Source organism: Pholis gunnellus (assembly GCF_910591455.1).
Source record: "Pholis gunnellus genome assembly, chromosome: 8".
NCBI lineage: Eukaryota > Metazoa > Chordata > Actinopteri > Perciformes > Pholidae > Pholis > Pholis gunnellus.
Genome location: NC_136534.1, coordinates 21,114 through 34,002, shown reverse-complemented (window position 1 = coordinate 34,002; position 12,889 = coordinate 21,114). Strand labels below are relative to the sequence as shown.

The 12,889-nt window shown below is 39.5% G+C and overlaps 1 protein-coding gene across 1 annotated transcript; it reads left to right on the top strand.

Annotated features, from left to right (window-relative positions):
* Positions 1–4,986: 4,986 nt before the first annotated feature.
* popdc3 (popeye domain cAMP effector 3) lies at positions 4,987–10,907 on the top strand. Its single transcript, XM_079164128.1, has 3 exons — positions 4,987–5,534; positions 6,714–6,822; positions 8,439–10,907. The coding sequence occupies exons 1-3, from the start codon at positions 5,029–5,031 to the stop codon at positions 8,715–8,717; spliced, it is 894 nt and encodes a 297-aa protein (XP_079020254.1). The 5' UTR covers positions 4,987–5,028; the 3' UTR covers positions 8,718–10,907.
* Positions 10,908–12,889: the final 1,982 nt, after the last annotated feature.

Genomic DNA, 12,889 nt, shown 5'->3' with positions numbered 1-12,889 from the left:
AAAAGGTTGGACGGAAAGTGCTTGGCTGTTGTCAGAGGAAATTTAATAATGGTGGATGTGGGCTTTGTAGATACTTGGTAGACTTTCTGGGGAAGACCTGGTCCGATTAAGAGAAAATCCATTATCCCACTTTGGATGGTGCGGATCTCATATCTAGAAATCTGACTGAGTTTATTGTGGAATTAAAACATGACAGACCAGAAGGCAGAGATGCAGTCTTACTTCCATTAGAGCAGTTCCCCACTCAAAACCCCATAGGGACTGTGTCTGCCCCTTAAATGAATCAGATCAAAGGTAAACAGAAGACGAGTTATATAAAATAACACCACCACAACAGTGCAAGATAATGGGATCATTTAATGTGGACTCTTAAATATAAGATCTTTCTCATCTAAAGTCTTGATCGTGAATGATTTACGATTATTTATTTTGTCTTACTGAAACCTGGCTGTGTCATGAAGCATACAATGCCTATAAAAAGTATTCACCCCCTTGGATGTTTCACCCTTTTCTTGCTTTTATACATGAAATCATGGTCAATATAATATTTGACAAGAATTTGCAATATCAAAGTGAAAACAGATTTTTACAGAAGTCAATTAATTAAAAATATATAGTGTAAAGTAAATGATTGCATAAAGGTTTACTAGATTATGGGTCCATAAATGAGGTCAACGCACGTCTCTCACTCGTAGCTCTGCTGGTGACTGAAGTCTCTGTCGTTCTGGAGATTAATCAATGTTTAGTTTCTTTATAGTTTATATGTGTGGACTTCACAATAGTTAAGAAACAATAAGAAAAGAAAAGTCCTCCGTTTTGTGTCCGTCCTACTCAGAGCCGCTCCGTAGGGCTGCTAACACCGCTGGACATGCCGCCAAAATAAATAATGTTTTAATAGGCTCGTTCGACATAAACCAGGGGTGCGCAGAATCGATCACCGGCGATCGGCGCACAGTGCATGCCGGGTAGATTTGCGTCCGACTTGCTCTGACGTCACGAAAACGTGGGCAACGATAACCTCACGAGGCGAGGCGGCCGCAGATTTAAGAGCCAGATGCTGCGGTTGCTCTCCACCGACTGCATGGCCCCAGGGCATGATGGGAGCCAATCAGCTCCTCGGATCAAAGAGCTGATTGGCTCTTAGATTGAGAACAAACAACACCATAAGTAGAAAATCCTAATTTTCTTTTTTCTTTTCTTTTTTTTTAATATTTGTATTTATTGCAAGACATGAGACAATACATAGACCTAACGTAACTGTAATACTTAACGGTAGATTGTTGGCTATTAGTCTCATTTTGTGCAATGATGTGGCTGATAATAATGTAATAACAATAATAATATATAAAGTTATTTATTTAGAATCTGTAAATAAAGACATTTATTGAGAAAGCCTACATCCAACTTGATGTAAAATAAATTCAGTCAGAGCACTGAATGTGTCCATCGATTAACGATTGTGAAGCATCAGAAGATGTATTAAAAGAAAAGCACAATTGTCTGATGGAAACTTGCAGTGTTGCTTTTCCTCCGTGTGTAGCCTGTTTATGTAGCTGTGATGTTTGGACTGTTGGTTCAGTTTTAAAATTTCTTAAATTTACGGTTGTATGATTTAGAAATGATGCTATCTTCACATATTTATTTATAGAAATGTTTAAATTAATATGACATCCAAGAACTAAAATATGCCCAATCTTATATCCTCAATTATAATAATAATATAGTTAAATACATAGAAAGACATCCAAACTTAAAGACCACTGTGAAAAGTACATTTATTGTTTTGGAAAATCCCATTTGTGTGACCTCAACATATTGAAAATACATTTGTTACATTAAATATAAAATATCATCAACATCTCATATGCCTGTTAAGATGATTGGTTGTGTTAAATGTATTAGTTATTTATTGTACTGTTACATTACTCTTGAACCCGAGAGTGCCCCAAATGGGGGATAAGCGGGGGGGGGCGAAGAGTGTACACATGTAGTACAAATCACTTTTGAGAACGAATGAAATGATATTTTAAAATATTTCAAAAACGTACATGACGAAGAGATTCTGATCAAATGGACCATGTAACCTATTTTAATCACTCAAAAATATATATATACACAAAGTACTTCAAGGTACTACAAGTACTACCACAATTTCACCTATTTCTCGCCAGGAGAAGGCGAGCAATGTTCACTGTTATCGATCCCAGCCACGACCTACGGCACTTTCACACACACACTTCATATCCAGGAGCACGAGCACAACAAACTGCATCGAACTATCGCTTCCAAATTATTCGACTATTAAACTGTTATAAAGTTACTGTTGATCTGCCACAGATATCAACTCAGCCCATCATCATAAACATTGAAACGCTCCGTAACTTTTAGATGTTTTTCTGGAAGAAAATCGTCCCGAAACATTTTTAATCCATTTCCTGCATTTGCGGCTGCTCTCTCTCTTTACTCCATCAAAACAACGGAGTTTCTACGACGTACTATGACGAATGAATAATAATTTCAGTTGTGGCCAATGGGTTTGACCCATGGGGGCGGATCACAGTTTTCGATTATTTTATTGGCTTAAAATTCTGTAAACAACTCAAAGAACGAATGACTGCACTGCCCAGATTCTTCCAGGTTCAAATCTGTGGGAATTGCGCAAATCGGCCAATCACAGGCTGTGTTAGGTTCAAATACATCACGTAAAACTGAAATTCTGACGAAAATGAGCCATATTTTACAAGTTTTCATATGGCCCAGGCTCTCAAAATGATGCCAAACTGCTGTATTAGATAGATTGAACACTATTAGTGATAAAAGAAGTGAAATATATAGATATATAGTATTTAAAAGTACAATAAGACAGCGATATATGCGCCTTCCAAAATCAGAATTGACGTTGGCTGACCAAAGCTGACCTGTACACCGGCATTGATTTCTCAGGCATACTTCACTCTATCAAAGCCAATTGTTTTTTTTAAAAGGACTGCTGACATGTTGTGATATGATTTGGGAGAGTTTAGGCCTGCCTGTGCATCATTTAAGATCAATAAAAGTGCTTTTTAGGCACAAAAACAAAACGAACCTGAAAATTCTCAATTTGAGCTGTGTGTAACATTCGTTTCAGCAATTACCAGTAACATATACAATGATATGTACACATATTAACAAAGCTCACATTTATTTGTGTTATTTTGCCATTTAAATTATTCAAATAGACCTTGTAGTTAGCGAGATATGCCCCTTTGCGTAAGGGTAGGACATTTTCGAGCACAGGGCTAAAAATAGGCCTAGGGTTCAAGAGGTAACTCTTCTGTTAGTGTAAGTAATTGAGTGTTCAAAATGAGTCAGTCTGGTTTTAGTGTGTTCAGGACAATTCAACACACACTGATAGCTGTCATTTGTGAGATGGAACCTGAGACCTTCTGGTAACAGAATGAATCCCTCCAACTGCTACCCTCTGTTCTATTTGGGGACAGCTAAAAATAAGAGAGCACTGGCAGATAGCACCATGGGAGATGGAGACTAATGATGGCTGTCTGTCTCTCTGGCATGTGTTTTGGGGAAGGTGTCGTGTGATTGGACAGCAGTGACAATAAAGCCATATTCCCTACTGACAAACCAACATTAGTGCTCATGGGCACTTTGTCATCTATGGCTTTCTCAGCACTCAGGCTGTTTAGACTTAAAAAAAGGTGTGTGTCATATAGTTGAAGGTGTTAAACTTAAATCCCTCTAAATAACTACGCCACCTGCTGTTGTAAATTGGTTTCTGCATTTAGCAATAGCAAAGGATTATAGGTAATCCAACAGAGGATTCATCACTTGGTAACAAGTGATGAATCTTGAGTTTTTGTTTAGGGACATGAGGCTGGTGAGGTGTCTGGTGATATGTATGGAGACAAATACCTTTATATAAACCGTATGCATGTTGTCAAACGTGCAGACACATGGAGATAAACGGAGCAATTGTATCTCTCGTCCTCAATCAAAATAGCTCCATACTGGCATCTGATGACCCTCACAATGCTTTGGTTGCTTATTACCCCTCATCTGACAATATAGGGCCAGACCCGATGGAACTGTTTCTGCACTAGCTCCTTATGTCTGACATGATGTGAAATACGCCCAGGGATTGTCTGTCCTTCTCTGCTGCCCCAGATATATATCATCCACACTCACTTTCTCCCATCTAGCAAGTAGTCACAGTCACCTGGAGCCAGCACACAGAGATGGCTCCTGCTATTCTGGTCCCAAACGATCACTTACTTTTATAAATCTTCAGAGTTCTGATTAATGAGGGGAAATCAGTGCAGTTGCTCTCTGATACTCTCTGACTCAGATGCACTGCTGCTCACTCACTTATTATTCATAATGGTTATATTCATTTATTATATTGTTTTTTAATTTTATTTTTCACCACACACATGTGCAGACATGAATTAACTTTATAACAATTAATGTTAAATGAATTAACTTAATAAAATTATTATTATTTTGAATAGAGCATGGCATAGACTGGTTCACAGTTTTAAACTAATACTACTAATGTGTCCCGGTTTAGTTCCTGCTGCAGTGTATGTGAATGACATAAATTGACATGTTGCCTAGCAATGCAATTCCGTTGAAACAGTCCATAGTCTCAAATTGAACAACTGACTGTGCAAACATTTGGATAATTACAGGCAACATGCATTTAGCTTAGAATCTGGATAATTATGACTACAATTGTCTTTATTGCCCAAAATACTATAATATGTTCAAAGCAGAAGCATTTATGGTAACACAGAAGTATTTAGGCTCGTCTATATTGTTCTTTTCTCGACTAATAAACTTTCCTTTTCTATTTTTTTCCATTGAGGCTTTCCCGGTCATATTTCCGTAAACTCAGTCCGCTTCACAAACTGGATGACGGGTTGCACGTGCTAGTCTACATGCAGTCTATTTTGAGCCCCATATGCTCTGAGGGACCCTGGATGACTTTGTGGAAATGTGCTGGTAGTTTTGAGCACCTTAGAAACGTTAGACATGGAGCCTCTAGATTTGGAAAACATGAACTTGACGGTGAAAGCCGCCGCTGCTTCGTACCCGTTATGTGAGGAATGGAGAAACACTTCGGAGGGCTCTGTGTTCCACCTCGCCAATATGTTCCTGTTATTTGGCTTCATGGGCGGCAGTGGCTTTTATGGACTACTGTATCTATTCACCTGTGTGACTCTGGGCTTCTTCTGCTCCACTCTGTGGGCATGGTCGGACTACTGCACCACGGACTCTTTCCTGTGGAGTTTCGCCCTCTTCGGCGTGTGCTTGGGACAGGTCCTGCATGTTGCCTATCGGCTGAGGAGCGTCTCCTTCGATAAGGAATTCCAGGAGCTTCACAACTGTATGTTTAAAAAACTGGGAGTGTCACTCACACATTTTGGAAAGATAGTGGCCTGCTGTGACGGACAAGTCCACACCATAGAGAGGGACCACTGTTTCGCCATAGAGGGAAAAACCGCTATTGATAAGCTGTCGGTGCTCTTGTCTGGCAGGTGATCATTTGACTGATATTGTGCCAAACTGCATGAACACATTTTGCCATGCTCAGGGCTAAACATTTAATCACAATAGAAGATTAACACGTAACACAGCATGATGTTTTACCGGCTTTAATGTTTGGAATTCCAGCAAATTGACAATTGGATCTCAGGGTTTCTCTTTGCTGTTGTCGGTATAACTGGTGCCTGTTTCCCGGTGCTGTCCACGGTGCTCACGGCAGGTTTGGATCCTCTGCAACAGATGCGGAGCGTTCAATTCAAACTTGCGTCATCGTTTCTGTAGCCTGCTCCGTACACCCTGTGGACATTGCTATTACTATTACTATTAGGCATGTATTACTATTTTAAGAGACACTTTACCTTCAAATACAGGTGAACTTGCATTGGGTGCGGAAGAATAACTTTGTTAAGTTTAAACATGATTTTCTTCGGTTAGGTTAAATAGCTGGCGCTGGTGTTGCATTCATGATGATAGTAGGCCTACTGTAGGGTAAGCTTAGGAGGGGCTCCCCCCTCCGTTGGCAAGTTGTTGTGTATTTAGTTTAAATATGCCAATTTATAATTTCATGGTTTAGGGATTCTGTTGTTTGGTCAGCTGCCACTTGTCACCACAGCAACATTCATTCTCGATACATACAGACTCAAACTACGTTGTAAATACAGATGAGACTTGTTGTATTCAGCCCAAAATGCATGATTTTAGTAGGTTAACCTATATAATCATTAGTTTAATTTATAATACTCTCCTTTGAATTTATTGTTCCTGTCCTTTGGGTTTATTTATTGTTTCCTATAAAAGAAAAAGTCATACAAATTGTAAGTATAAAGAATGAGTTAGATGAGTTGTAATGCCTTTTGATATATTAGAATTCATAGTACTTAATTATATCTGCCTATTTGCATGCATCTTAGAATCGAGAAATTTCCACACCTCTAGATGTAAAGATTTAAACTTTGTAGCTTGTTGCACTTAATGTCACAGCCTCAAACACTGATGTCACAGCAGGTGTTTCCCCAGCTTTAAAAGACACACCTGCTGTGATACAGTATCACTGCTAAATGTTTTAGCAGAAGTTGTTGTGTCCTGTGAGATGTTGACTTGCCTTTTATGTTATGTGTTTCCCAGTGGAAAGTGAATTTGTTAATATCAACTTCCCCTTCCCTCTCCAACAGAATCCGTGTGACAGTTAATGGAGAGTTTCTGCATTACATCTACCCTTTCCAGTTTCTGGATTCACCGGAGTGGGACTCTCTCAGACCATCAGAAGAGGGTGTCTTCCAGGTCCATCTTAGTCATGTGCATGGTGCATGTGCAAAAAAACATTTCAGCCATTAATAACTGAGAAATGGAAATGGAGAGCAGGGTCGTCCTGAAATCAGAGGATTGGCGGTACGATCCCTGGCTAGTCCATGTTGATGTGTCCTTGAGCAAGACAATTAACCCCGAAATTGCTCCTGTAGCTGTGCCTACGGTGTGTGAATGAGTTAGTCTGATAGGTAGGTGGCACCTAGCCCCGCCATCAGTGTGTGAATGGGTGAATGTTGACATAGTGGTAAAGTGCTTTGGGAAAGACTAGAAAAGAACTACACAAGTACAGTCCATCTGTCAGCAAGCTCAAGTATTTTAGCTTGTCCCTAATTTAAGGTTCAATTCTTTTTATGACCCCAACAAAAATGTCTTACTCAACTTCATGTGCAGTTATATTCTTTATTTATCGTGTCAACAAATGCCATGGAAACAATGAATTGTTCATAAAAACAATTATTGTGTGTGTATTCAACTCCTGATGTATTTTATTTCTTTGTGCCATAGATCTGAATAGATTTTTTTCACAACAGCAATTTGGGCATGTCATGGTATGAAAAGGAACAGAATAGGTGTAAATTATTAGTATTTATGTTGACTGCATTCAAATAATGTGAGCCACTTCCAGGGTCCTGAATGGACTCAATGGACTTGAGCCATTCTTAATGATATTAGTTTAACGGGTGCTTTACCTGCTGCGACAAGTCCAACTGTTGTAAAAACAATGATTAAAAACACATCAATGAGCCACATTGTTGCACTAGGTGGCTTCTTCCATCTTTACTATGAACAAACACACACACACACACTGTAGTTTATTTTTGAATCAATCCCACATGCTGCTGCCACAAATACTCACTAAGGCACCAAATTAATCTGCCGCTGAAAATACTTCCCGACAGATGCACTATTTCCTTCTGCAGTGAGTTAGGTTTGTTACAAACTACAGTGGAATTACCAAAAAATGTCTTTCAATGAATCTGTACTAATTGTTTTTTTTCAAGATTTACGTCTTCAGTAGGAACCAATGGGCTTAAAGTTGAGAGCAAATGACAGTGAAGGAAAGTATGAAAGCATCAATGACCTGCTTACACATTGTTGGTTTGGCTTTGATGACAATAAGAAAAATATAGAATAGCACCTGCTTTATCCTTTTAGTGCAGCATTATGTTTTCTATGTTTTTGTCAATGGAGAGATAGCATTTCTTAAAGGTCCATGCCTCATTTACCAACAAAACTGTCAAAGTAGATTTAGTTGATTGATTGATTTTGGAAACAAATCCAGTTGATGAGTATTAGTATTATTGGTCCTTTTGATCAATTATTAGACTTAGATTATTAGAATGTCAACTTCAAGTGAGTATTTGTTTTAAATTTTAATTTGGGTTCAATTCCATCGTCCCCATTGAAGGACAATTGCAGTTTATTACAACTTTGTCCATCTTTTCCCCGATCACAGCAATCACTTTGGTTATAGGCTGAACTACAATATTTGACCCATGTTGTGGTAACTGGAATTATCCCATAACTGACACACATGAAGGCCAACTTGTTTCCTTTCATCCTGATCTCTTTGTTATCATTCTCCACAGGTGACCCTGTGTGCTGATAACCCCTGCCGATATGTGGGGTGGAGAAGGAAGAAGCTCTATCTGCTTTTTGCGAGGCATCGCTACATAGCTAAGATCTTTGCCCTGGTTGTGCGCAATGACATTGCAGAGAAGCTGTACTCCCTCAACGACAAGGCTTTCGACAAGTCGGGGCACCGATACGATCTCCGCTTACCAAGTTACTGTCACATGCCAGGGACTGATTTAGAAAAGGCAGATGTCTTCCTGCAAGTGCCAGTACAGGGGGCAAGGACTGCCTGAACGCGCGCACGCACGCACGCACGCACGCACGCACGCACGCACGCACACACACACACACACCTGACTCCTTGCAGTGTCAGTTAGGTAGGGCAGTGTGGAATTATCTGCAGGGGGGTAGTTGGCACACTAGCAACAGGTGTGTAAGAGAGCTTTTTGGAAATGTTGAAGTGCCCTCTCATCCGCATGCCAAATAACCTATTTCACAGCCATAGGCACTTATGCAACCTGTTATTTATGGTAGTTTGATTTATTTTGTTCCCACCCGCATTCACTGAAGACTACTCTGAGTACTAGCCTCTGACTGGCTAGTACTCAGTACTCATTGCCTTATTCGCAAAATGTGTTCAGTTTATTGCTGATGAACAAGATTAGTGGAAGGTTGGAAGGGTTAATGATTTTAAGATGTGGATGTTTTCATAAAGATGGCAGCCTTCTAATTACAATGTCCTGATTATGAGATTGCTGCGTCATGTAAGACCAGAGGTAATGTGACTGATAGACTAAGAGACCCTGATCACTTCACTTGCCTTACTAAATAGTCCAATGTTACTTCTACTGTTAGATGGTAGCATTTTGTCGGGCAGTTCAAGATAGCAGGAAGAAGCAGATCATTTTCTAAAGAATGCTTTGACATGTACAGATGTAATTAAAAAAGACTGCTCCCTCTGCCCTTCACGACTAATGTTTCTGGTAAAGTAAGATCTTAGATTTGTTTCTAAACACATTATACATGTTAGAAAATATTTGATGAAAACATGTAAAAAGATTGAACTATCTAGAACTGAATTGTGGATTTAGAGTATCAAACTGTTTTTCACCGTTTTTCTGTTCAGGACTGAAATCATGGCTTGACACACTGCAGCCAGCATTTGCATAACCCCTCCCCTAACAATATGCAATAACAGCATCAGTGTTTCTGCTGCTCAGTCTGAAGTTACAACACATATTTACCACAGCCTACAGTTTGCTAGCTGGTCATCTGGCATACCGCTACAAATCCCGGTGGGCCACGGCATCTGCCTCATTCTGGGTGCACAAGATAGCGGGCTGCATGTTTGTTCCATTATTTTCATGCTTTTCACGTGTGTGGGAGCCAACAGGAACAGGAAGTCCAGACAGCTCAGGCAGGACGTCTCTACTACGCATGCTCTCAATGGGTTCAGCCTGAGAAGGATCACTCTAAGGCTCATGCTCTATGGGCCCAATGCCTACCCAAACCTCTACGGCAACTTTTATCAAAATTAATGAAATACTATCTTGAAGTTCTTTTAATACATTATTGGTGCACAGTAAAAGTGACTGGCAGTTGTTTGCCAGCAGAAATATATCATACATGTTTTTCCCAAAATGTTGGAGCTGATGCATCCACAGAAGAAGTAAGAAATACACTGCCTGGCCAAAAAAAAAGTCGCCACCAAAAAAAAAAGGTCACACACTCTAATATTTCGTTGGACCGCCTTTAGCTTTGATTACGACACGCATTCGCTGTGGCATTGTTTCGATAAGCTTCTGCAATGTCACAAGATTTATTTCCATCCAGTGTTGCATTAATTTCTCACCAAGATCTTGTATTGATGATGGTAGAGTCTGACCGCTGCGCAAAGCCTTCTCCAGCACATCCCATAGATTCTCAATGGGGTTAAGGTCTGGACTCTGAGTGGAAGGCTCAGGGTAGCACTGAAGAGGTGAGTTTTCATCCTGATGAAAGATGGGCAGCGACTCTGCTGTCCTGACGTCAGTGGGGAGTTCATTCCACCATTGTGGGGCCAGGACAGAAATTCCTGATTAGTTTACTCCAGATGTTGAGGCAGTGTGGTTCACATTCTTCTTTATTCAACATCTCAAATTATCCAATAGGAGGCTCGTACCTATTTGCTTAGTTAAATCCAGGTGGCGACTTTCTTTTTGGCCAGGCAGTGTATAACAGAGGAAGGTTTGTGTGTGTGTTTAAATGGTTTTACGCTCAGATTATGCTTGATCAACATTATTTTTGGAGCAGCATTCCTTTGTAAATGTCATGCCTCAATTAAAAGCAGCTACTTACTTTACTGTATAAGTATATTTTAAATACATTAAGTGAAATTAATAGATGGCTGCAGATGTAATGTGTAATATTGACCGATTGACAGCCTAGTATTGTACCATTGTTAAGATGTAAATGTGGATGTACATTTAGCCTCAAAAATAAATTATACTTTACTTTACAGTGTCGATTTTTCTTATTTGGAGTGGTGTGTGTGTTGTGTGACAACAAAAATGTTAATGAGATAACACAGGTTGGGGTAGAATTTAATATACATAACATTGACCATGGAAGTTCATTGTAACAGTAATTTAATCAGTGGCGGGCCGTGCATTTTATACCTGGGCCTTCTGTGCTGGTCCTACTACAGTTGAATTACCTCCTAATAACCTCATTATGACACATCCAGCAAACCTGCAGCGGATCCACGCATTCCACCACATAAGAGCACAAGCCATTCAAATACTATTCATAAAAACGACACGATAGACAGATGAACAGTAGTAACGTTACTATGTAAAAAAAAAAACGCAGTTTGTCACTTACCGAAACTTAAAGAGTTTATTCTTAGTACATCGTTTCACTTCCAGTAAGAAGTCCTTCTAGATTCATGGAGCCAGTGATGACAGTCGAGCCACCCCAGTTGTATTTCACCGGTCTGCTGCGGCAGGTTTGCAGCGGGGCCGGGATCCCACCTCCGCCGGGGCGCCCGCCGACCGATGCAGACCGCACACTGTGCCTCGGTTGTGGAGCTGTTTCCCTGCGAATGTGTTCGTTGAGTTGTAGATCTATACAAATCCTTTTCCTGGCTGAGTCAGGGCTGACAGCTGTGGCGTTGACTGACCATTTCTTAGATGTCCAGCTTTTCCTGAAATGTCTTTCTTGAGAAAGACGTTGTCAGTAACTCCGACACTAAATCCGTTTCTCCTCCTTATTCAGCTGTTGAGTGTTGAAAAAACAAAGCTAGGTAAAAAAAAAAAAAAACTACACCAAGCAAAACCCTAAAAATTTTATAATTTCTTCCATATCTTTCAATTTGAACTCTTACTCCTCCAACTAAGCTCTGCTGGCTAGTTAAGTTTCGTTTCACAATAGTCACGTGCTCGCCCACTGACCAATCACAGCGCACACTGAGCTGCACTTAATGCTGACGTAGCTGTAGGCCTGCAGACCGCTCTGGTGGTCAAAGAATGTCAAACTAAAGATCTGATTGGTTGAACACTATGCCAATCAACAATATCGTCCCCATTCACTTAACCTGCACATGGATTAACTGGGTGAGTCTGCAGGCCTGGGGCCTCTCTTCTTACTAGAGACACAGAGGTGAAATCTGATTGGATAAAAGCTCTACTTAAAACAAGCTGCACTGGAAGCAGAGCAACTGAGGAGCACAGTAGCTGTGCAATGAGAAAATAAGATAATGGGAAACATATTTTTATAAATTATAATACATATAAGAAAAAATAAATGTATTTAAGAAAAAATATTAAATTATAAAATAGCTATAACTTTGTGATTCTGTTTAGGCCAGCAGAGAAGGCTTTGCAGGCTCTGACGGCTCACCACTGAATTTAATAATAATCTTAACTCTTAATTTTTTGGACTTTCAACAACAGGATGGAGTTGGTGTAGTGCACTGAAACATTTCGTTTCATATTTCTTGCTGATTTAATATCAGTGTGTCTATGTCAAATCATTAGCTTTAAATATGTTTAAGTTCATTCATATTTGTATTACTTCAGTCGTTAATAACATTACCTAATTGTATGCTTGCTAACTGTAAAGGGAAGAAAGTTGTTGTACTCACCCTTTAGAAGAAAGCGCTGTCGTTTTAAGAGTTTTTACAGAACGTGATGTATGCAGGCTGAAGGCAAAATGTGCTTGTGCTTATTAACCGTGGGATTTGTTAATAAAAGTTGCAAAACGAAGATGGACGTGTTTTTGGACAGTTCATTTTAAGGGTGCAACATTTTCTTTTGTCAAATTTATTAAATCCTTTTCGACCACGGGTCCTTTAAAATACGAATACAAATATTAAGAATTAATACAATATGAAAATATAGTAAATATGTGGTAACATTAAAAACTAAAATATTGGGTTTTACATTAAAAAATCTAATATATAATATTTATAATAAATCACAATTTA